This window comes from Ylistrum balloti, unplaced genomic scaffold (assembly GCF_031769215.1).
Source record: "Ylistrum balloti isolate Yb309-2 unplaced genomic scaffold, AGI_CSIRO_Ybal_v1 Utg370240, whole genome shotgun sequence".
Taxonomy (NCBI): Eukaryota; Metazoa; Mollusca; class Bivalvia; order Pectinida; family Pectinidae; genus Ylistrum; species Ylistrum balloti.
Window position 1 is genome coordinate 652,757 of NW_026782195.1, and position 27,433 is coordinate 680,189.

A 27,433-nucleotide genomic window follows, 5' to 3' on the forward strand; every position below is an offset into this window, starting at 1 on the left:
TTTGGTTTGATCTGTTTAATTTCAGGATATGATAATGCCTAATAACATTTCAATTTTAAGTTCAAGATTTTCCGAAATGAGTATCAAGAAAGAAGTGTTATATCCTTTTCATCACACAGGCGTTTATTTGTGCAAATATTACGGAAAGTGCGCTTTTCCGTGTATTTTTTTTCAGTTTTCCTGGCTCCATGGTGGCTTCGACGAGTTAATGACGTCATTTTATTGCCAATTATGACGTCATATGGGTCATATATCACATGTGTTATTAAAACAAAAATATCTTATGGGCAAATGCACTCTAAATACAGTAATCGTGTGATAAATATGAAATCCGACTTGAGCGTCCAATCGATATGTGATTTATGAGATGAGTAAAAGAATTCTTCTTTTTAGCTCATTAATGGCTCAGTAAAGTGAAAATTTTCATAAATTACAATATCAAATGGCAATATATTCAAAATATTTCATTTAATCACAAAATCGATTATTCATACAAATATTTCAGAAAACCGTTTTCCCGGATATCCCTATATCAAACATGGCTCTCAATTGATATTTTGTATACGAAAGCTGTGATTAGCTGAGTTAGAGACCCGGTTTCGACTCCGGTCAATGCGCTTTGCAGAAATAACTATTAATGTTAGATTTGCCATGATATGCACATGCTTTTATAAACTTGTTCAATTACTAACATTACGTAATAGAAAAGATCTTTGTTTCTTTACGTAAATAATTAATCAAGTATATTATAACATTTTAAGCCCTATGTTAATTGTTTAAATATCATGCGACTTCTGACAATGATATTGTCGGACACCATTTGAATTATCATTAGTATCGTTCTTCCTTGTGTATGCACGCATGTGATTTTCAGATATTTTTTATTTTTTATATATGTATATATATGTTATATTAGCCTCATTTTGATAATTAATATTGTACTATTAATTATTTTACTGTTAAACTTGTGAATTGTAATATTTAAAATAAATTAGCATTACAATACAATTTAATGCGTAAAGTTACTAATTAGGATTAAAGCACCCTTTCAAGCCAAAAATGGGCTTTGGCACATCGAGGTGTTTTGATTGGACGGTGAAAATGACCTTCACATTGACTGAGCGCTCCTCAACTCGTTCTCCAAAACAACACAGCTGAGGAAACTCACAAGGACACAGAGTACGTGATACTCTCAAGACCTCTTTTCGGGACTTTTTTGTGTGAAGTCAGTTACAGGGGGGCAATGTATAAGGCACAGAGGTTCTGTGCCCTTTCAAGGAGATGTATAAAAAATGTTTGGTCCAGATATCAAGCAGAAAGCCTGACTGGCGCCGTACGATCTACACAAGTTGTGCGCCATATTTCTACTATTGACTTACTTCATCCAAAACATGACGACTTTTCGGAGCGACATATCGGTCCTGGTGATGCTGAGAAAAGGGCTATGCTGGATTTTCTTGAACTGAAGGTTCGTATAATTCAATTTGCCCGACAGACTTATATTAGTGTTATCTTTTTTAAAATTTATGGCCTTACATCGATCGTCAAGTTTTGCTCAGTACCTAACTTAGCATCACAGTTAGACCTAGTTGATGGACTGCGTTCTTCAGTCCTTGACCAGCACATGTATGTCTATTGTACTCTATCGTAGACCTGCACTAGCCTACCGTACATTATGTAAGAAATTATGTAAGAACTGAGTAATATAATAGATCGGTGCCAGATCTTGATATCCCCCCTCCTCCAAAAACAGCACGATCGATCGAATTTAGTAACTGTGCTCATAGGGAGTGTTGTTTGAATAAACCTTACTTAACTCGTACCTGAATAGGCATAAGTGACGCAATGAAATGATGGTTTGAATTTTTTAAAACATGGTATAGACTTTGAGGTGAATATGATATTTTTTTTTCAATTTTAGAAGCAATCCAGTACAGTGGTTTTAAGTTTGTTTCATATCGTTGTTGTTTCCCACTTCTGAAAAAATGGAATAATGGCCATTCTAAATTGGATTACAGTATAGCCTCTATACTGATTTACATATCAGTCATTCAATTCACACATCTTATTCATTCACCTGCAACATTCCACTAAACAGGCTTAAGCGTGCAAGTATTACTTTGGATTGTGGAGTGTCGTCTGCTAAAAGTGTATCTCGACCTTAATACATAAATAGTAATTAGGCCAACCCTTCATAACATCTTGTGTATGTTTTTCCTACGATATGTTTACTATCTCGTTACACTACTTTTGAGCTTAGTGTACACAGGATTATAGTACAGCGGAAAAAGTTGTTAATATGCTTCACATAATTATTTGTCTGATGAAGGTGACTGTGATTCAAATCTTCTACTGGTTGCATGTGTTATGTGAACTTTTATTTCACATCCTTCTTGTTTAGAACATATATTATGTTCAATCATCAGAAATCTCGTCAATATGATGTTGATTTTTGGGTTTTTTTATGAATTTATTTTCCGTGTTTTAGATTTCACTTATGTTACTTCAAAACTCAGTTACGTTTTTGCGGTAAAATTTTGAAAAGGCTCTCAGTCAGTAAGTGTACATGGTGTCTTCTCACTTAGCCAACATTTTGATTTTTGAGGTATACAGGTAAGGTAGATGTTCGGGTGCGCATGCTAACAGAGCTTGTTGACCTTGCTGTGCCATCCCTCAACATGATTTGTTGTCTGTGGCCCATCGTTGTCATAGTGGTTCCACAAAGCTACAATCTGCCCCTTAACCCATGTTTCTGTAGAATTGTAGATTTTAGTACATATATATTAAGTAATTGCAGCAAATATTTAAGAATTAAATATGATTTCCTACATAAATTGATCTAAATCTTTATTTTATAAATCATATTCAACTTGTCATTTTTTATATTTTCTGTCAAGGAAAGTAGGGACGTACTACAGCTGTAATTCAATCAGGTGTAAAATTTGACATGTTGGCCAGGTATTACAGGTAAATTTCAGCATGTTGGCTAAGTGAGAATGAACCGTGTACATTCCATACCCACCTAAAACACAAGTTATTAAAAATAATTACAATGGCCGTTGCAGGTTAACTTGCAGGTGATCATTTCTTGTACTTGTTTTGAAAAATGTTTTGCCTGTTTTTATTCTGCCAATTATCAATTATTTTTGGAAAAGTAACATAAACAGCAAAAAAATTTGATTACCAGTTGTTATTTATGTGAAATAACTACCAGTAAATAGTATATCTCTACTTTTCTTGTACATTACAAACAATATTTCTTGTATTTTGGTGTTCAGTATACATCTTAAATCATGTAGTTGTAATTATATAAGCCGTTCATGGAATGTTTTCCAAAATGTTTGATATTAGTTGATAAATTAGCATTTGGGGTGAATAAAAATTCATAGTGAAGTAGTAAAATAACCAGTTATTGATTCAAAATTGATTATTTGATTCTTACTGATGGTAACCAGTCATGATTATAAAATTTTAACAGATTAGTATTCTCACAGATTTTTACTTCTAGAATTTTACAGCAGCCTATGCTAGTATAAATCATGAAAATATAACATTTTTTTCTCAAAATTATGCAAAATATTCTTAACTTTTCTTTTATTTTGAGAAAATAGCCTAGTTTTTGGTGTGGGGAAACAGTCTGTTTTTGGCTATAAAACAGGACTGATCTAACACTAGCCTCTGTTCCTGATATTACATTACAGCAGATACACCTTGGGGTCATTTTGGATTGTAATTTAAAAGACATATTTTGGTCACAGTACAGATATGCTGAACTTTCCTTTATTATGGCAAATTAAAATGTTGGAGAACATCATCTCTCTCTCTCTCTATTTATATATATACAAACAAAAACATATTTTTAAAATTTTTGGATGACTAATTTACTGCTTTGAACTATTTGTTTTTAATTTTAGTGATTGCTGGGGTTATACATATTGCTCATTGATTCTATATGCCATGTTATTGATGTCTTCATTCTTTAAAGGACATAGATGATCTCATTCATCAGGCAGTGCCAGGCAACATACTTATGGACAGGCCCTTACAACTGGACCCACAGCTAGGTCAGTCAACTCCCTACTTATTATCTGGGCAGTTAAACATGTAGAACAATGACCTTGAAGAAACTATCTCAAAGTTGACCTTTGTTTGACCTCAAAAGATAGGTTTAAGTTTATGATAAGAGATTGTAAAAGTGACCACTGCCTGTCAGGTCTCTTACAAGTTAAACAACTTTACAATACAGCTCAATGGCTTATAACAGTTACTCACTGTAAGAAATTGAAACCCAGAAATAATTCAGGTATTGTTAATGAACCAAAATTCTATACCTTGTTAACTCAATTCTGATGTATGCAATATCTATCATTTTAAAAAGTCTCTTAACAAGTTAAACAACTTTACAATACAGCTCAATGACTTATAACAGTTACTCACTGTAAGAAATTGAAACCCAGAAATAATTCAGGTATTGTTAATGAACCAAAATCATATACATTGTTAATTCAATTCTCTGATGTATGCAATATCTATCCTATTCAAAAGTTTCCTGGACTTTAATTAGCAAAGACACTGAAATATAGATAATTTTGCAATTATGCCTATTTTAATATGATGTAACCCCTTCCCCCTCTATACACTAACAAATAATGCCCCAACTACTTCATTTCTTTTTGAAATCTGAATTACTTTCCATGGAAAAAAATGTATGTGGTGCTGCAGCCTTGTACAAGGTAAGAAATTATTAAGTCTAGAACAAAACGTACAACTGCACCAAACCTCAAAAGGAAAAAAATAGAATTGTCTATTTACATCAGTTATGATGTAAGGTTATTTCCCACGGGGACTGACATACAGACTACTGTGAAAATTTTAAAATCCCTTCATTGGAAAATGTCATGCCCCAGGGTGTTTATTAGCATTAATAGAATATGTTTTAAATCTAAAGTCTCCCTTGTTAGAACACACTGTATTAATTATCATGACATTATCGGTATCATGTTGTACGTTTATATTATAATTTGAAATGAATTATACATTGAATCTACATGTAAAATGTAAAATTTTCATAATAATCAGAAACAGAAAAAAAATGCTTGTTTGCCCGAAAACCCACTGACATGGATAAACAGAGTCAGTATCAAAAATATTTTGTTTAGTTTTCAACAGTGAATATAAGTTTGTTTTTGAATTCCAGAAATTAAATTATTTGTCTAATGTGCCATTTATTTCATCGCTAGAGCTGCTGTAACAAACATTGGAAATGTTTACGTTTTAAAGTGTTTGTAAATATATAACATACCAGAGCATAATTTATAATCTTCTATACTGTTTTTATAATAAAACTATGAACGATAGTACTATAATAGGAAACAGATTTGGGTAGAGACCGTGATCACTGAGTGTACTGTAGTTTTTTCAGCATTGTATGAATTAACATATGTCAGTCTAACCTCATCACAGCAAGATGAAGATCATCAATTTATCGCCAGGCTTGCGCTACAAAAAAGTTGGGCTTACATTTTATCTAAAAAAATTTACTTGGGTAGACACCTGATTACCACTTAGTATAGAAACATCATTTTTCTAATATTTCTATTTGAATGTTTTGACTTAAATATATTGTAATCTGTAATGTAAAAAGTAATTAGAAATCAGGCTCTGGTATGTTGCATAAAGGTTTTAGAATCCTTTCAAATTTCACTAGCCAATGGTATCTGGCGGTAGGTACCTGGGATTTTCATCATTTTTAAGAGTCAAAGAGAAGTCAAGGAGTTGACAAGTTAATTAAATTCCACAAAATTCTTGCAAGGTTTATCATAGAGGCAAAAAAAGCTGACAAGAAGGTATATTCAAAGAATCTTTTTTTATGTGATAGGATAGAAAAATAACATCACATTCATGTGTCCCAGTACCTAGCATAGCTACCATAACTATGCTGTTTTCTACAAATTAACAAAGATACTCAGTCCTTGGTCAGTAGAGAGAAAAAAAACCCAAGCAAGACAAGTTTTCATTATCAAATTCTCAACTTCCTAAACATAGAGTGCAGTTTTCAGACCTTTTAAATACAAAAAATAATTTTTTCTCTTACATGTATATCAAATTCTGTATTTTAGATGAATGAGAATCTGTTGTTTACTGTTGGTAGGCGAGCTTGAACTGATTGAGAGACTTTATCACATTGCTGGTAAAAATGATGTGTGGCGAAGTTACATTGGGATTGGCTACTACAACACCTACACCCCTCACACCATCCTCAGGAACATGTTTGAGAATCCAGGATGGTAGGTCACTGTAGGCATTTGGAAACATTAAATGAAGTTTTAGTGGGTTCCATCATCCCTTGATTGGATACACTAAGTATAATGAAACAAGAACACATACAACTATGATATGCAAGTTTAAGTAGAGTTTGCTATGCACTTTTAGCATATTTTGTATAGACTAACAATATGTATCATATAACAAGGAACAGAAATGAAATCTGACAGAATTCCTGTTTAACTGGATAACTGTGACCTACTTTTATCATACCCAGGACAACCCAGTACACACCATACCAGGCTGAACTGGCCCAGGGTAGACTAGAGTGCCTTCTCAACTACCAAACCATGGTTTGTGACATGACACGCCTGCCTGTAGCAAACGCTTCTCTCCTGGATGAGGCGACTGCCGCAGCTGAAGCAATGGGGCTCTGCTACAGGTAATATTTATGGGATATTAATTTGAACGGTGGAATATTTTTACAGGATTTTGTTCGAAGTCAGAAGATTAAAAATTCTTCTAATGTAAGAACATAGGGATTTCAAAACATGATTTAGTTGTAATATAATTTAAATACTTCAGCACTAGTTCAATGCCTTATCAGGGATATTACAATATTCATTTTGTCTTTAATGAAAGTCGCAGAAGTGAGACTTCCTGGCAACCTTAAAAATCAGGGATGCTGAATAGCTAGACTTGAAAGTTTTGCATAGGGATCAGTTTCTCATTAAGTACAAATGCTTTCCTATTCCAACTGGGAATATACTTACATTGTGGTATAGACATCATAGATTATCTGTAACTTATTTTCTGTTTTTGCAACAAAAACTTAAGGACTGACTACAAAGTCTTTCAAGGCTTGTTCTTGTCATTATATTTATTTTATAGTAAAATTGAAACAAATTCTGTAATATATCAGACAATTTTATTTCTATGTTTTAAGGAAGTATGATATTTTTGGAGTCATATGTATTGCCACATGTTCATCTACGTGAAACATGATGCTGTTTCTTTATTATACAGACATAACAAACGACGGAAGTTTTACATCGACCGCAAGTGTCATCCCCAGACTATTGGTGTTGTGGAAACTAGAGCAAGGTAAATCACAACTGATTACACTATATCACCGTAACAATTGTCATACATTTACATGTAACAATATATAACCGTTTCGGCGATGATGAATCAATGGATGATATGTATCTTTATGCAGTGCCCTTGGCATCGAGGTAAAGCGAGTTGATTGGAAGGAGATGGAACTGTCCAATCGAGATGTGTGTGGAGTGTTGATCCAGTACCCAGACACAGATGGAAGCGTATTTGATCACACAGAGTTGGTGGTGAAAGCCCACGCTAATGGGGTAAATAGAAAAAATCTTATTTCTATCCAATCATATAACCACACTGCTTCTTTTTAATGTGTTGAATGACCTTAATATCATGACTGGAGGAGGTAACATATCAAAGGTTCATTGTCTTGTCCACAGACCCTGGTGGTATGTGCTACAGATCTGTTGGCCCTGACCATCCTACGGCCGCCAGGAGAGTTTGGAGTGGACATTGCTGTGGGGTCCAGTCAGAGAATGGGGATCCCCATGGGATATGGGGGACCACATGCTGGATTCTTTTCTACACGCAACAGATTCATGCGTCTAATGCCTGGGAGAATGATTGGAGTTACCAGGTAATTGGAATGGATGTTTATAGTGGGTTAATTCATGTATATTGAAGCTGCTGGCTATCATAGAGTGTCAGTGTGGTTAATTATGTAACGATGTACCCGAGATCATTTGTTTTACTCTTGTAGTAGTTATTACAGGTGGACTATTTAAACTTTACTGACAAACAAGCCACATTGCTATAATGTTATTTTGCAGCTATATCCTTTATCAGTCATCTGTTTGTATCTGAATGTTAAGTTTATCTCTTAAAAGATATGAAACTAGGAAATAAGGAATAACAGATTGTAGCAGCATTTTTTTCCAACGAGAAATTTCTCATGATGAAATTTGACTTTATGGAATATTCTGGTATTCTTGTGTGTTGGGTATAAATTACACAATCCCCATTTACGTGCTTCATCCAGCTTTTCTTTATACAGAACCAAACATTTTACTTCTCTGGTCATGAGATATCTATGATGCGCAATATCATGTCAAAAGGTGTAATGAACTCATGCTGTTTGATTTATAATAAAGGTATTTCATATTTGTAATAATTTTGAAATACAAGGTAAGTGATTTCATAAAAAGAATATAGGTTGTAAATAATGGTAGATACATCTCTTATTTAATATTTTTGTGTAAACATAGTCATGTCATGCACACCTCACATAGTAAGATCAATTCAAGAGATATTCTTGTAACTTCAGGGATGCTAACGGAAATGATGCATACAGATTGGCGCTGCAGACAAGAGAACAACACATACGTCGAGACAAGGCTACCAGTAATATCTGTACTGCACAGGTAAGTCAAATGTCTACAGCACAGGTAAATCAGATATCAGTACAGTACAGGTAAATCAGATATCAGTACAGTACAGGTAAGTCAAATATCTGTACAGCACAGGTAAATTAGATATTTATACAGCACAGGTAAATCAGATATCTGTACAACACAGTTAAGTCAGATATTTGTGTATCACAGGTGAGTAAAATATCTGTACAGGGCAGGTACATGTAAGTCAAATATGTGTACTGGTATAGCTTAGGTAAGTCAAATATCTTATGAAACACAAACTAAGCTAGAATGTATATCATCATCATTTGAAAATAGGCACTTCCTGTTAATTTTCTTCATAAATATGTCACATCCTGTTTGATGATTCTAGGCTCTCCTGGCCAACATGTCAGCTATGTATGCTATATATCATGGACCAGATGGACTGAAGCATATTGGTAAACGGGTTCATCATGCCACTCTTATCCTGGCTGAAGGTAAAGTCATCAGCATGGTCACCACAGACAACACATCTTTCTAAGTCATATCATAGCAATAAAGATGAATAAACCTACCATAAGGAAATTCATGACTGAAGTCAATAACATCTAAAAATTTACGTATGTCAATAATATGGGTTTCTGTAATAATTAGAATAATCTTTGGTATGAACAGATGTTCCTTGACATTCAATGCTACATTTCTTTGTAATCATTATTAGCAAATTCTGAGGTCAGGTGTGTGTTACACACAGACAAGGTAATTTTTCAATTTGCCTTGTGTAGCCATGGAAACTTAATACATGTGTATGAAATATGGAAACATAATATTATTAATTGTTTACAGGAATAAAGAAAGCAGGCCATAACCTTAGGACAGAGATGTGTTTTGATACACTTCGATTCATGCCAAAGAATGGCCAGGCTGAAATTCTTCACAGAGCTAGTGTAAAAAAAATTAACCTCCGTTACTATGGAGATGGCCATGTAAGTGTTTCTTGGTCAGATTTCACAAATACTGAATGACTGACTGACTGAATGACTGCATTGTATTAACATATTAGCTGTCTGTGACAGACATACACTACAACTGACCTTGAATGCCTGACTTTAGCTAACAAATACCGGCTGACTGCAAATAAAGAAGTCAAATTTTTCAATATTGGTAGTCAGACTGTAAATAACAGACTCAAATTTTACAAATCCTTTTTGATTGTACATATATATCAAAATTTGGATCTGTAAAGCTTAAAATTATAGAGAATTTTGTTTCCACAATTTTTCAAAACATACACAAATACGAAAGAGACTTTGGCAAAATAATGGTTAAATATGTATGTTGAAAATATCAGTTTTGAAACATAGGGACATCATTACATGATTACCTTCATCCATTACAGCTCTGATATATTCAAACATTATGTAGGTTTGAAAGATGTTATTTATTAAACTGCACTTACAACAATTTGTCTGAAGGAACGTAAATGAATTTGTAATATTTGTAATGTTTATTGTGAGAGTTTGCTTTTACACCAGGTGGGCATTTCCTTAGATGAGACTGTGGAGAGGACAGACTTGAAGGATCTCTTGGAAATTGTTGGCTGTCGAGAATCAGCGGTAGGTTTCGGGTATCTTTCAGAACATCGACTCTGATGAATCAACAGTATTTTTCAGATATTCTTTAGGAGATTGTTGCCTTCTATACATCAGTAATAGACTCTAAAATATTTTTAGGAGAATGTTAGCTGTTTACATCAGCAATTGACTCTCAAATATTTTTAGGAGAATGTTGGCTGTTTTACATCAGCAGTTGACTCTCAAATATTTTTAGGAGAATGTTGGCTGTTATATATTAGCAATAGACTCTCAAAAATTTAGGAGAATGTTGGCTGTTTCACATCAGTAATAGACTCTCAAATATTCTTAGGAGAATGTTGGCTGTTTTACATCAGTAATAGACTCTCAAATATTTTTAGGAGAATGTTGGCTGTTTTACATCAGTAATAGACTCTCAAATATTCTTAGGAGAATGTTGGCTGTTTTACATCAGTAATAGACTCTCAAATATTCTTAGGAGAATGTTGGCTGTTTTACATCAGTAATAGACTCTCAAATATTCTTAGGAGAATGTTGGCTGTTTTACATCAGTAATAAGTGCTCAAAGAATCAGCAGTATTGAAGAGTTTGCTGATGAAGCTGTATAAATATTTTTCCAATTTTTGGTTTAAATGTTTGAATAAGTGTATGATTTACTCTACTATTCTCTTCCTACAAAAGGATTCACTGGCTGAAGAGCTAGGTCCAGAACCAGCCACCAGCATAAGGAGCTCTCCCTTCAGGAGGACAAGTACCTTCCTGCAACATCCGGTTTTTAACAGGTCTATTTGTCTTATTTAACACTACATACTTTTTGTTATACTAAGTACTCTTATTCTCAGACACATTTGAAAATGAGTATTTTCATGCCCTGACTAATTTTTATATTAAGATGGTTATTAGTCATGGTTAAAGGGCCTAAGATCACATATGACAACTTCAGTTCATTCAAAAATGATACTTAAACCTAGCAAGAGGAACATACATTCTGTACAGATATTTCATTGATTTATTTTTACTATAAACCTTGATAGAATCTGATAGGTTACCAGGGTAGTTACTCTTTTATGGTATTAGTTAATAAATTTCAAAATAAAAATATTCTGTGAAATGACTTTGTACATTCATAAAAAATCAGGGACAAATTTAATCAAATTCTAATATTTATATTGATATTGTACAGATATCAGTCGGAGACCAACATTGTACGATACATGAAGTACCTAGAAAACAAGGACTTATCATTGGTCCACTCAATGATTCCACTTGGCTCCTGTACAATGAAGCTCAACAGTACAACTGAAATGATGGTAATGCTATATCATTTTATCTTGGTACATATTCTCCCTGCTGTTTTCCCTGGTGGTACACTTATTCTATCAGTACACTTGTTTGGTTTGGGTCCAATCCATGACTACATGTGATTCACTATGGGTCTGACCAAAGTTTGTCATATTCAGAATATTCTTTATATTGTGTTAATTTCAGAGATAAAAATTATTTATATCTAGTTGAAGGGGCAGAGTTTCCATATGGGAGATGCCATAATAAGAGTTCCTGTTAGCAAACTATCTCTTTGATTTTTAGAAAGTGAAGCTATGCCATACACCTGATTAGATTTTGTTCCTGCGTGATAATCAATTTTATATGTTGAACAAAAAATCCCATCTGGATGTTTACGAAGTTAACCTCAATCTGTTGAATTTTTCATTACTAATTGTTGATTATAATTGATAATCAGCCTAACACGAAATGTTCTAATGTAAGAATTGTTGTAGTCACATTTATTAGAGACAAATACTAGATTGTAGTCCAAATGTAAGGTCGAGTATAGATTAATACTTTTGCCCTATCATTATCTTTATCATCAGGAAACAGTGATTTCTGTGATTAAGACTTAAGGACACCCCATTATTGATTCTTATTTAATTCTCAGAATATTTATGTACCTCCACGTACGTCTAAACAACATTTTAAAGTCACAGGACACAGTTAACCATTACAAGCAACCTAGTCAGAGAGATTTTGCCTTGACTTACTTAATAAAGGAGGTCTGAGATGGTGCTTTTTATTTGGCTTCGGCATCGACATCCATGACAAGAAATTGTGTTAAGATCATTTTCAAAGAAAGAATAGCAATCATGTTAAATCATAATGTGTAAAGCTGAAAAGTGTGAAATTTTTTTTTGCTTTTTAGAATTAGTGAGAATATTACAATTATTCAAATTAAGTTGAAACATCTTCATAACACAATATGTTTTGAAGAATATTGTGTGAGGTTAATGTGCATGTTTTTAGCATTGTAATGTTTTAAAATTGTATTTTTATTCAGCCTTGTTCCTGGAACGAGTTTGCCAACATCCACCCTTTTGTACCATTGCCTCAGACAGAAGGATACAAAGAGATGTTTGAGGAATTGGAGAGAGATTTGTGTGAAATTACCGGTTACGATAAAATCTCATTCCAACCCAACAGGTTTGTGAAGTCTCGTCTGTTGCTAGTGACAGTAATACATGCTGTGTAGGGCTACAATATCATTTGCTTAAACAAACCCATTCAAATTTCAAGGTACAAAAAGCAAGTCTTAAAATGTTTCTCTAAGAATAAGTCACTGATTCCATGGAAAATACAGAGTTACCTCTCTTTGTTTGCTACCTTTCTATAAATCACCATGATACTAGCACTAAAGGAAGAGATACATGTAAGCTGTCAACATTTTAACATTTTAATAGGTATTATTGAAGGGGTAAGGTTTAAGTGGAAGAATAAAACTGGAAATAACCTGTCAGTCTATAGGATAGGTTTGTTATTTAGTTTTTGAATTGATGTAGTAAGGGGAAAATTAGACTGGCATCTGAGAGGACCTGTAAATGATGATGAATATTTGTTGCCTGTTGACAGTGGTGCTCAAGGGGAGTATGCTGGACTGAGAGCAATTATGGCCTACTTAAAGGCTAAAGGACAAGCACAGAGAACAGTAAGTAATTAAAATGGGTCTTTTGAGATCACCTGTGTCAGTTCTTTGCTTCTTTATCAGGCTGATAAACTACCTACAAACTCATAGAAATTGATGTTACTAGTAACTACATAATTACAATATATTGTAAAGTCTCCACAATATCAACGTGTTTGATGTTCTGATAATAGGTATGGGCATTACCAAGTATTTTGAATTTGTTACATTTGCCCACTTACCAAGAAATATATGAATCTCAAATATTATGTTAACCATTCAAAGCAGATAGAAATTAACTGGACTAGTCCTGACAATTTCTTCATTCATCATCTTCATGCTCCAACCCTAGCAACACACATACTCCTGGTCCTGTTTTTAATATAAAAATTCAAATTACAAAATAATCTTCCTTTAAGATTATCTCCCCTTAGACTAAACCATCAATCCCTGTGCTGTAGGTTTGTCTGATCCCCGTGTCGGCTCACGGTACCAATCCTGCTAGTGCCCAGATGGCGGGGATGAAGATCCAGCCCATTAATGTAGACAAGAATGGTTCTGTAAACATGGAACACCTTGCAGCCATGGTAAAGTATACAAGATTTTTCTCAAGAACTAAAACATCAATTTTGATTTTGGAAAATATGAAATATTCAGGATCACTATGAACCAACTTTCTGTTTTGCATGATTTATAATCAGAAATTTTGTGTTTGAAAGAAGATAGTAAGATGTGTAGTAAATAAGACATGGATAATGAACAATAGTTATAGTATAACATAGTTTAGTCAAAAGTTTATTGCTACGATTAAGTGATGCAGAAATCACAAGAGTCAATATCAGTAAAAAATGGTTTCAACAATGCTAATTGCATCAGTTTGTGGGTGGAGTAGTGATGTTTTCTTTTTTCATTAGTCTGTCTATCCTTATCTCCATACAGCACTTTTGTATCTAGATTTTAACTTCTTATAAGTGGTTAGTCTTTGTTGATATATATATTTGTTTTACTCAAAACACTGTGCTGTAGGTTCATCAGAGAGATATCACCTTGTTACCCTTTACTAATCTACTGACACTACATGTAAAAATGTACTTTTTACATTTATAAATGTGTGTGCATCATAAGTGATAATTTTTACAGTTATATAAACAATTTAAAAAGCCATAATGACTCCTCATATATGATTTCAGACGGAAAAGCATAAAGACACACTTGCTTGCCTGATGGTTACCTACCCATCAACAAATGGAGTGTTTGATAAGGACATCAGGTAAGGTACACCGCCATTTAGTATGTACGTCCGTCCATACGTCCATTTCTTGTGAACGCAACTCCTCCTAAACTAATCATCAAATTTTCTTGAAACTTGCTCAATGTCACTACTACAATGGGTAGATGTGCACGAAAGGGCAATTTTTTGGTTCGTTGATTTTTGTAAGATTTATGCCACTTTCAACTTTGTATCTGTAGCTTGCTCATAGTGGAGCTTTGTGAACGCAACTCCTCCTAAACTAATGATCAGATTTTCATAAAACTTGCTCAATATCACTATTACAATGGGTTAGATGTACATGAAGGGGCGATTTTTCGGTTCATTGATTTTTGTAAGATTTATGCCATTTTATCTTGATCTTTATATTTTGTGGCGGCGTATATTGTGTCCACGGCACTCTTGTTCACAATGAATTGGCTTTATTTTGAGGGCTCCTTTCAGGGGGCTGTACATGTGTTAACTTTGACCTACAGGAGTACCAGTGCTGCGTGCACCAGTGTTGGCTATGATCATGTATTTTTATATTTTATGTTACAGGGATATCTGTGATATGATTCACCATTATGGGGGACAAGTTTACCTTGATGGGGCCAACATGAATGCTCAGGTAACCGCATATGTAGTAAAACTTCTAAAAACAAGGACAGTTTCTGATCAGATATAATTATGTATACCACGGGTATTTGAGTCTATGTCAGAAACCCTAGGTTTTAGTGTAGTCCTACATTACAAAAGTCTTTTTGCATAGCTCAGATATGTATCAGTAAAGTTAAGTGTATATCCAGTCTGCATTCAGTTTTCTTCTTGAAGTTTGAAATGAAGAAGAAAAAAGAAAAAACGTGCAGAAGCAATATTGAGGTTATCTTATTTCTGTTAGTTATCAGAAATGCAACAGTAGAAATGATATTATACTTTTCATTTGTAACCATAACAGGTTGGAATCTGTCGTCCAGGAGACTATGGATCAGATGTGTCCCATTTAAACCTTCACAAAACTTTCTGTATCCCCCATGGTGGAGGAGGGCCAGGAATGGGACCTATTGGAGTGTAAGTACATAACCTAACCCTTATGTGGCCACGTCATATGTGGATATTTTGGTTGTTGTGACATTGCAAACAACTGAAAACAAAACGTGATGAAATGTTAATACAAAAAGATATATTCAGCACTGTTATGACATAATGTAGTTATTCCAATTCAGTAACTGATATCTGTGATTGTTTCCTGGTGAAACATGTCTTTATTTTAGGATTCCAATTCAGTAACTGATATCTGTGATTGTTTCCTGGTGAAACATGGCTTTATTTTAGGATTCCAATTCAGTAACTGATATCTGTGATTGTTTCCTTGTGAAACATTGTCTTTATTTTAGGAAAGAATTCAATAGGATTTTTTTTTTGTTATGTTAGGAAAAAGCACTTGGCACCATACCTGCCCACACATCCAGTTATCCCACCTTATGGAACTACTGGTCCAGAGGCCAAGTCATTTGGAGTTGTTTCAGCTGCTCCCTTTGGGTCCAGTGCCATCCTCCCTATTTCCTGGGCTTACATTAAAATGATGGGAGCCAAAGGCTTGCGTCATGCATCGGAGATTGCCATCCTCAACGCCAATTATATGAGCAACAGACTAGAGGGCTATTATAAGACGCTGTACAAGAATGAAAATGGTTAGTGAAAACTTTGCTTTCTTAAGTTGATTATGGAATTGAATATTGAGAGTGCTTACTGTAAATGACACAATCTTCAGATGTATTAAGATGGAGGATGTTAAATCCTAACAAAACAAGAAATTGAACATTGGAATTACTTCTTAGACTTCTTAATAATCAACAAATATTTTTTTAATATATTTTTGTTGATTTCATGGGTAGTGGTAATCCATGAACTTGTTTGACCACAAACTGTGAAAATTGAGCAATATTCATCCTCAAAATATTGTTTTTTTTTTCAAAAAGTAAGAAAATTGGGCCCCACCAAAATATATGATTTTGCAGTAAGTATTAAGGATTGTTAGTTTAGGTACATATTATATCATGGATGTGTCAGTTTTATTGAGTGTACTATCTGTCTATCATATTTTGATTATGTGTAAAAAAAGAATACAAACTGTTACCATGTTGGTAAGATGGTCTTTTTGTTCTACAGACCTTGTTGCACATGAGTTCATCCTTGATTGTCGAGAGTTCAAGAAAACTGCTAACATTGAAGTGATGGATATAGCCAAGCGACTACAGGACTATGGTAGGTTTTAATCTCTTTTAGACTTTAGTAAAAATGTTTTCTTTGTACTCTTATTAGCTTACTTGGCCCTTCAAGTGAGCTTATGGCATATCGCATTGTCCATCATCTATCAACATCTTACTTTTTAACCTTCTACAAAACCACTGAACCAATTTTGACCAAATTTGATATGAAACATAACTAGGATGTAGGGACCTGATTTTTAAAAATTTACACAGCTGCGCTCCAAGGGACCTGAGAGGCAGTGCCTAATATGTCAAAAATGGGGTCAGTTGAGATCTTCCCCTATATATGACATTGCAGGGCACCAAGAGATATAGACAATCATGATGTAAGAATTGGCCCAGGAGTCTTAGAATTTATGACATTTGTTAGGTTGTACACCAAGGGGCCTCTGGGTGGGGCCAAATGGATAAAAAATGGGACCCTATTTTAAAATTTTCTTTTCTCTTAACAGTAGCAGAGAATAAAGAACATTTGATTAAAATTGTCAGACATCTTTTATTCTAAATATTTATATGAAAATGTAAGTATACTTTCCTTATATTACGAAATTGATAAATGTATAAGATGTCATAAATCATTTAAATGTCTTTAAGGGAATTTTCAAAAAAGAATAGAGAGAGGGAAACTTCAACCAGTTGAGCTGTACAAGCCTTCTATGCCTCTTGTTTATTGTTAAGAGCCAATGAAAGCTTGCAGTAAAATCCTTATATTAGAAGTCAGTGTCTGCCTTCAGTAAAATTCTTTATTAAAAATCAGTGTCATCATTCCCACAAAAACAACCTTGATTAGGAGTCAGTGTCTGCCTTCAGTAAAATCCTTATATTAGAAGTCAGTGTCAACATTCAATTAAATCCTTTCATTATTTTATATTAATAGAAGCTCCACTCTGTTTATAGTAAGATTATTTTATGTTAATTAAATCTCCACTCTGTTTATAGTAACATTATTTTATGTTAATTAAATCTCCACTCTGTTTATAGTAACATTATTTTATGTTAATTAAATCTCCTGTTTATAGTAAGATTATTTTATATTGATTAAACTCTGTTTATAGTAACATTATTTTATATTGATTAAATCTCCACTCTGTTTATAGTAACATTATTTTATGTTAATTAAATCTCCACTCTGTTTATAGTGATTAAACATTATTTTATGTTAATTAAATCTCCACTCTGTTTATAGTAACATTATTTTATGTTAATTAATGTTAATTAAATCTCCACTCTGTTTATAGTAACATTATTTTATATTAATTAAATCTCCACTCTGTTTATAGTAACATTATTTTATGTTAATTAAATCTCCACTCTGTTTATAGTAACATTATTTTATATTGATTAAATCTCCACTCTGTAGTAACATTATTTTAGTAAGATTATTTTATATTAGATGGGGCTCCACTCTGTTTATAGTAAGATTATTTTATGTTAATTAAATCTCCACTCTGTTTATAGTAACATTATTTTATGTTAATTAAATCTCCACTCTGTTTATAGTAAGATTATTTTATGTTAATTAAATCTCCACTCTGTTTATAGTAACATTATTTTATGTTAATTAAATCTCCACTCTGTTTATAGTAACATTATTTTATGTTAATTAAATCTCCACTCTGTTTATAGTAACATTATTTTATATTGATTAAATCTCCACTCTGTTTATAGTAAGATTATTTTATATTAGATGGGGCTCCAGTCTGTTTATAGTAAGATTATTTTACATTAGATGGGGCTCCACTCTGTTTATAGTAACATTATTTTATGTTAATTAAATCTCCACTCTGTTTATAGTAAGATTATTTTATATTATTTTACTCTGTTTATTAAGATTATTTTACATTAGATGGGGCTCCACTCTGTTTATAATAACATTATTTTATGTTAATTAAATCTCCACTCTGTTTATAGTAAGATTATTTTATATTGATTAAATCTCCACTCTGTTTATAGTAAGATTATTTTATATTAGATGGGGCTCCACTCTGTTTATAGTAAGATTATTTTATGTTAATTAAATCTCCACTCTGTTTATAGTAACATTATTTTATGTTAATTAAATCTCCACTCTGTTTATAGTAAGATTATTTTATATTGATTAAATCTCCACTCTGTTTATAGTAAGATTATTTTATGTTATGGGGCTCCACTCTGTTTATAGTAACATTATTTTATATTGATTAAATCTCCACTCTGTTTATAGTAAGATTATTTTATATTGATTAAATCTCCACTCTGTTTATAGTAAGATTATTTTATATTAGATGGGGCTCCACTCTGTTTATAGTAAGATTATTTTATATTAGATGGGGCTCCACTCTGTTTATAGTAAGATTATTTTATGTTAATTAAATCTCCACTCTGTTTATAGTAACATTATTTTATGTTAATTAAATCTCCACTCTGTTTATAGTAAGATTATTTTATATTGATTAATCTCCACTCTGTTTATAGTAAGATTATTTTATATTAGATGGGGCTCCACTCTGTTTATAGTAAGATTATTTTATGTTAATTAAATCTCCACTCTGTTTATAGTAACATTATTTTATGTTAATTAAATCTCCACTCTGTTTATAGTAAGATTATTTTATGTTAATTAAATCTCCACTCTGTTTATAGTAACATTATTTTATGTTAATTAAATCTCCACTCTGTTTATAGTAACATTATTTTATGTTAATTAAATCTCCACTCTGTTTATAGTAACATTATTTTATGTTAATTAAATCTCCACTCTGTTTATAGTAAGATTTTATATTAGATGGGGCTCCACTCTGTTTATAGTAAGATTATTTTATATTAGATGGGGCTCCACTCTGTTTATAGTAAGATTATTTTATGTTAATTAAATCTCCACTCTGTTTATAGTAACATTATTTTATGTTAATTAAATCTCCACTCTGTTTATAGTAAGATTATTTTATATTGATTAAATCTCCACTCTGTTTATAGTAAGATTATTTTATATTAGATGGGGCTCCACTCTGTTTATAGTAAGATTATTTTATGTTAATTAAATCTCCACTCTGTTTATAGTAACATTATTTTATGTTAATTAAATCTCCACTCTGTTTATAGTAAGATTATTTTATGTTAATTAAATCTCCACTCTGTTTATAGTAAGATTATTTTATGTTAATTAAATCTCCACTCTGTTTATAGTAACATTATTTTATGTTAATTAAATCTCCACTCTGTTTATAGTAACATTATTTTATATTGATTAAATCTCCACTCTGTTTATAGTAAGATTATTTTACATTAGATGGGGCTCCACTCTGTTTATAGTAAGATTATTTTATGTTAATTAAATCTCCACTCTGTTTATAGTAACATTATTTTATGTTAATTAAAGATCCACTCTGTTTATAGTAAGATTATTTTATATTGATTAAATCTCCACTCTGTTTATAGTAAGATTATTTTACATTAGATGGGGCTCCACTCTGTTTATAGTAACATTATTTTATGTTAATTAAATCTCCACTCTGTTTATAGTAACATTATTTTATGTTAATTAAATCTCCACTCTGTTTATAGTAACATTATTTTATGTTAATTAAATCTCCACTCTGTTTATAGTAAGATTATTTTATATTGATTAAATCTCCACTCTGTTTATAGTAACATTATTTTATGTTAGATGGGGCTCCACTCTGTTTATAGTAACATTATTTTATGTTAATTAAATCTCCACTCTGTTTATAGTAAGATTATTTTACATTAGATGGGGCTCCACTCTGTTTATAGTAACATTATTTTATGTTAATTAAAGATCCACTCTGTTTATAGTAAGATTATTTTATATTGATTAAATCTCCACTCTGTTTATAGTAACATTATTTTATATTAGATGGGGCTCCACTCTGTTTATAGTAAGATTATTTTATGTTAATTAAAGCTCCACTCTGTTTATAGTAACATTATTTTATATTAGATGGGGCTCCACTCTGTTTATAGTAAGATTATTTTATATTAGATGGGGCTCCACTCTATAAGTAGTAACATTATTTTGTATTATGTTTATTAGGTTTCCACTCTCCCACAACTTCCTGGCCTGTGGTAGGCACCCTCATGATTGAACCAACAGAATCAGAAGACAAGGAGGAACTGGACAGATTCTGTGATGCTCTCATTGGTAAAATTAACCTTAACTTTGCAACTCGAAATACAGAGAAATAATGAAATTACTTCTTATGGATGATATAGACCAGACCTATATGTTTAACAAACAAAAGTTATTGTTTCATTGATTTTATTTTAGCAATACGAAAAGAAATCCAGATGATCGAGGAGGGGAAAATAGATTCTCGAAACAACCCTATAAAGGTAATTTACAGAGTATTGATTTTGTATAGTAACTTAATGTAACTATATTTAACTGAATGTAATAACCCTATAAATGTTGCTGACTGACTGCAATAACCCTATAAAAGTTACTGAATGATTGTGATAACCCTATAAATGTTACTGACTGACTGCAATAACCTTATAAATGTTACTGACTGACTGCAATAACCCTATAAATGTTACTGACTGACTGCAATAACCCTATAAATGTTACTGACTGACTGCAATAACCTTATAAATGTTACTGACTGAGTGCAATAACCCTATAAATGTTACTGACTGACTGCAATAACCCTATAAATGTTACTGACTGACTGCAATAACCTTATAAATGTTACTGACTGAGTGCAATAACCCTATAAATGTTACTGACTGACTGCAATAACCCTATAAATGTTACTGACTGACTGCAATAACCCTATAAATGTTACTGACTGACTGCAATAACCCTATAAATGTTACTGACTGACTGCAATAACCCTATAAATGTTACTGACTGACTGCAATAACCTTATAAATGTTACTGACTGACTGCAATAACCCTATAAATGTTACTGACTGACTGCAATAACCCTATAAAAGTTACTGAATGATTGTGATAACCCTATAAATGTTACTGACTGACTGCAATAACCCTATAAATGTTACTGACACTGCAATAACCCTATAAATGTTATTGACTGACTGCAATAACCCTATAAATGTTACTGACTGACTGCAATAACCCTATAAATGTTACTGACTGACTGCAATAACCCTATAAATGTTACTGAATGACTGCAATAACCCTATAAAAGTTACTGAATGATTGTGATAACCCTATAAATGTTACTGACTGACTGCAATAACCCTATAAATGTTACTGACACTGCAATAACCTTATAAATGTTACTGAATGATTGTGATAACACTATAAATGTTACTGACTGACTGCAATAACCCTATAAATTTTAATGACTGACTGCAATAACCCTATAAAAGTTACTGAATGATTGTGATAACCCATAAATGTTACTGACTGACTGCAATAACCCTATAAATGTTACTGACACTGCAATAACTCTATAAATGTTACTGACAGACTGCAATAACCCTATAAATGTTACTGACACTGCAGTAACCGTATAAATGTTAATGACTGACTGCAATAACCCTATAAAAGTTACTGAATTATTGTGGTAACCCTATAAATGTTATTGAATGATTGTGATAACCCTATAAATGTTACTGACACTGCAATAACCCTATAAATGTTACTGACTGACTGCAATAACCCTATAAAAGTTACTAAATGATTGTGATAACCCTATAAATGTTACTGACTTAGTGCAATAACCCTATAGATATTGCAGACTGACTGAAATAACCCTATAAAAGTTACTGAATGATTGTGATAACACTATAAATGTTACTGACGTTTACACCTTGATATATAAGTCATGTGTCAAACACAAGTTCAGTACAGAGTGACATGGTGGTTCTATCAATAATGTAAACACATATTTTTATGTTTTAATGCAGAATGCTCCACACAGTCAGGCAGTTGTCATGGGGACACAATGGGACTATCCTTATACTAGAGAGGTAGCAGCTTTTCCATTGGTAAGCCTCAATATTTTTTTTTATTTTTGAGAAATTTGTTACTTTGGATAAAAAAATAACAAAATCCAAGTTAAGTGTGAAAACTGATATTTTTGAAATGATAGTCCAGTACATATATACCATAAATTTAACATTATTTCCTTGCATGTATTCACTATATTACATTTCTTTATAATACAGAGCAATGTCCACTTCAATTATGTCATCCATTCTCATTTCACAGGGTTATTACCCAAAAGTTCAAGCTGAATTAATTTAAATTGGTTTTCAATATGACCCAAGGATGTGAATCCTAATATCAGTTTTCTGAACTAGAATTAGGGCACATTGACTTGTCCTTTTGGCTGATGAAGTTTGATACTGAATGTTCTCCACTTTCCTAAGTGATATATGAATTTTAATATGTTGATATATTACAAGATGGCTTCAGAAAATGAACATAACAATCTGTTATACAATAAACTCAAACTGTTCGACATGTGTCAACCATACAGTCCTCTGTCCCTTCTCAATTACTGTAAGTAATTGAAAACTAATAATGTCTTTTCCTTTGCAGCCCTACATTCTACCTGAATCAAAATTCTGGCCTACAGTGAGCCGTATTGATGATATTTTTGGAGACCAGAACCTAGTGTGTACCTGTCCACCAATGTCCAGCTATGAATCTCCCTATGTAGACAAACTTAAGAAAGAAAAGGTGGCCACGGCATGAAATTTTAAAATGGAATTCAAAGCACTACAAGAATACTGAAGATTCTAGAAAATGAGTGATATTGAATACAGTTTGACCTTTAAGATCTATGTAGAATTTCTTTTGTTTAGAACTAGAATCATCAACTTTTGCTGATTAAACATGTGATTGATGCAATGTACTTTGACTTTATGTGAAACAGAGCTTTAATTTATATATTAGAGAGTTCAAAGGTGTAAGTTTAAAGGTTTTAAGGCAGAAGTCAACAGGAATGATCTGGTGATTCAGGATCAGTATAATGTAATGAATTATTTATAATTTTGATTATTTCATGGTGAAATTATGTAAATTATTGACACTTCCATAAGGTTATGTATGTGTGAAGGCAGTGGTGTTGTCTTGCTGATGTGTGTAAGGGCAAGAACAATGACTGGTTTGTGTGTGAGGGTACACACATTGTTTTGTTGGTATGTGTGAGGGTTTGGATATTTTTGTGACTAATCTGAATGCAAGGGCATTGACACTTTCTGGCTGGCATGTTTGAGAGAATGGACACTGTCTCACTGGCTTATGTGAGAGCATGGGCATTGCCTGGCTAGCATGTGTGAATGATGTCTGATGTATAAGAGGGTATTTTTTGCTGCCTAATAGTGGGTATAAGGGCATGCACATTGCCTCTGACAAAAATATGTAGGAAGGTGTATACAATACAAACTTGTTTTGTTTTACAACAACTGTAAAACAGGCTATCATCTTACATGAATTACTCTTGTTGGCCTAAATGGGATCTTACTGTAGGAGAAACCGGAGTAACCAGGGGAAAACCCACCTGATCGGGTAGGCGACACCCACACCTTTTCACATCTGTTACATGGTGTTAGTCTGGTATGTACGATGACATTTGTATTTTCTGTGATATTTGAATGCTTTTATAATGTTAATTTATTATATATGAGGGCATTATTTTTGTGTGATGGGGGTGTATGAGTGTATGAATACTGAATGACTAGTGTATATGAGGGAAGATATATTGTCTGTCTGATATATATTGTCTGACTGGTGTGTGTGTGTGAGGACAGGGATGTCTGACTGATATGTATGAGGGCATTAGTATTGTCTGACTGGTGTGTGTGTGAGGGCAGTGATGTTTGACTGATATGTATGAGGGCATCAGTATTGTCTGAATGGTGTGTGTGAGGGCAGAGATGTCTGACTGATATGTATGAGGGCATCAGTGTTGTCTGACTGGTGTGTGTGAGGACAGGGATGTCTGACTGATATGTATGAGGGCATCAGTATTGTCTGACTGGTGTGTGTGAGGACAGTGATGTCAGATTGGTGTGTATGAGGGCATCAGTATTGTCTGACTGGTGTGTGTGAGGGCATCAATATTGTCAGACTGGTGTGTGTGAGGACAGGGATGTCTGACTGATATTTGTGAGGGCATCTGTATTGTCTGACTGGTGTGTGAGAGCGGATATGTCTGACTGATATGTATGAGGACATCAGTATTGTCTGACTCATGTGTGAGGACAGAGATGTCTGACTGATATGTATGAGGGCATCAGTATTGTCTGACTCGTGTGAGGACAGTGATGTCTGACTGATATGCATGAGGGCATCAGTATTGTCTGATTCATGCATGAGGGCATCTGTATTGTCTTACTGGTATGTGAGTGCAGAGATGTCGGACCGATACGTATGAATGCATTTGTACTTAATACTAACTAGTGCGAGAGGAAGAATGCTGCGTGGCTGATTTCAGTGAATTTGTGGGTAAGGACTTTGACCTGATTTTATACCTTTAGGCCATGCTGATAAAACTGCTGAAATACAATTGACATCTTAATTAGAAAAATAAATACCATATATGGTATTTAAGAATCAATGACACATGCATCAAGTTTATGATAGTATTTTTTTCTTGTTATCCTTATTGGATAGTACTGTAAGTAAGGGCTACTATTTCTTCTCAAACATCTGTTTTCTGTTGAAGTAAAGGTGATAATTGTCCCACTATTAAATGATAGTAAATTTATTGATGGTTTTATCACATATCTGATTCCAACACATCTTGCTTACTTAATCATCAGAGTTATACTTCCACTTTGCAAAATGCTGAAAATTTAGAACATCTGCATATATGAATGGATGTCTGTTGTTTGGATAAGTTAATGTTAGGGTACACCTGTAATCAGTGCTGAGGTTAATGGTCAAGGTCACAATACACCTGTATTCTGTTCTGAGGTTAAATGTTGAGGTCATCACACCTGTATTCTGTTCTGAGGTTTAAGGTTGAGGTCACCACACCTGTAATCAGTACCGAGGTTAATATTTGGGGTCACAGTATACCTATATTCATTAGCGACTTAAAAGATCAAGACTGTCGTATACCAGGTCCCTATACTGATAATGAGAAAGGATAAGATCATAGCTCACCTGTATTCATCAGGTGAAGCTTAAATTATAAAATCATTTAAGTCCAGAAAGTGACCGTACAGCAGAAAATTATTGTTTCTTAATTCAGTCATGTATAATCTGTGTTAAAAAAATCTGTTTTGTTATTTTTTTATTTGAATTTAGAACCTACTGTTCTTTGAGATAAATCTATTCCTTATGACTGATTTGATAAATATGCAAAAAAAATGCATCAAAGCAATCACCATGCAATATTTAATACAACACACCTTTGTTTATTGTTGTTTTTTTTTTTAAATGTAACAATGTTGTTTATTTTGTATTTCTTTTATATATATATATTAGTATATAACTACAACTTACCTTTGTTTTCAGTACTATTTTTATGGGCAGATGAAAATATTCAATAAATTAGAATTAATCTAGTTACACCAGTGTACCTCTGACCACAATCTGTCCATATCCCTTTATTGTTAGGAAGGTAAAAGACACCTTTTCTTGTATAGAAACCAAACCAATGATGTTGGTGTAGAGATACAGAGGTTGATATTATGTTGTATTCAAGTACATAAAGCAAGACACTTTTTGGTTTTCTCTACACCACTATCATAACATGTATACTGTATTGTGTACATGTATTTGATTTAATACTTGTGTATGTAACAGGGAGATCTGATTTTATGTATATTGTATAATACACAAGAATACATTCTGTACTGAAAAGAAAATAATAAGTGATATATATAATGTTACATGCATGTATTGAAAAGAACATGATGTATAATGATGATGTGTATTTTATACATGAATACACTATATAACGAGTAGAGCAGAATAGCTTATTTATACATATGGAAGACAGAATAGTAATTTCTAATGATAATAAATACTGTATTATGTGCATGGATACACTGTGATGTTGTGTATATAGACATGGATGATTGATGGATTTAGTGTAAAATACAGTGTTATACATACATAATATACATTGTATTTTGTAAATGAATACACTGATGTTGTGCATGGTATTAAATACATTGTAATACATGTATATAATCTACATTGTATCAAGTACATGAATACACTGATGTTGTGTATGGTATTAAATACATTGTAATACATGTATATAATCTACATTGTATCAAGTACATGAATACACTGATGTTGTGTATGGTATTAAATACATTGTAATACATGTATATAATCTACATTGTATGTATGAATACACTGATGTTGTGTATGGTATTAAATACATTGTAATACATGTATATAATCTACATTGTATCAAGTACATGAATACACTGCCACTGTGTATATAGAGTAATGATGTAGAGGGATGATTTCGAGGTGTAAATACAGTGTAATACAGTGTATAATATAGTGAATATGGCTGCATGAGTTACTGAAATCTACTTGTATTATATCAGACATATGTAGATGATGTAGGTATGTAACAATGATTGTTTTTTTATCAGATAGTGACTACCCTTGTTAAATGTTTTGTGATATAGAAACTGTGTAATTTGGATTAATATCCAACATAGTATTAATCTTATACTACAGAATATCATCTTCAGACTGGTTTACC

The 27,433-nt window shown here is 32.7% G+C and overlaps 1 protein-coding gene across 1 annotated transcript; it reads left to right on the forward strand.

Annotated features, from left to right (window-relative positions):
* The first annotated feature begins 1,160 nt into the window (after nucleotides 1–1,160).
* On the forward strand, nucleotides 1,161–27,042 carry LOC132552186 (glycine dehydrogenase (decarboxylating), mitochondrial-like). Its single transcript, XM_060216333.1, has 25 exons — nucleotides 1,161–1,468; nucleotides 3,986–4,064; nucleotides 6,152–6,287; nucleotides 6,542–6,706; nucleotides 7,291–7,368; nucleotides 7,484–7,631; nucleotides 7,758–7,954; nucleotides 8,642–8,738; nucleotides 9,103–9,208; nucleotides 9,558–9,697; nucleotides 10,247–10,327; nucleotides 10,988–11,088; nucleotides 11,490–11,616; nucleotides 12,639–12,781; nucleotides 13,208–13,283; nucleotides 13,721–13,846; nucleotides 14,450–14,529; nucleotides 15,070–15,139; nucleotides 15,467–15,579; nucleotides 15,943–16,202; nucleotides 16,681–16,776; nucleotides 20,815–20,922; nucleotides 21,049–21,113; nucleotides 22,656–22,736; nucleotides 23,293–27,042. The coding sequence occupies exons 1-25, from the start codon at nucleotides 1,244–1,246 to the stop codon at nucleotides 23,446–23,448; spliced, it is 3,054 nt and encodes a 1,017-aa protein (XP_060072316.1). The 5' UTR covers nucleotides 1,161–1,243; the 3' UTR covers nucleotides 23,449–27,042.
* The last annotated feature ends 391 nt before the right edge of the window (nucleotides 27,043–27,433 follow it).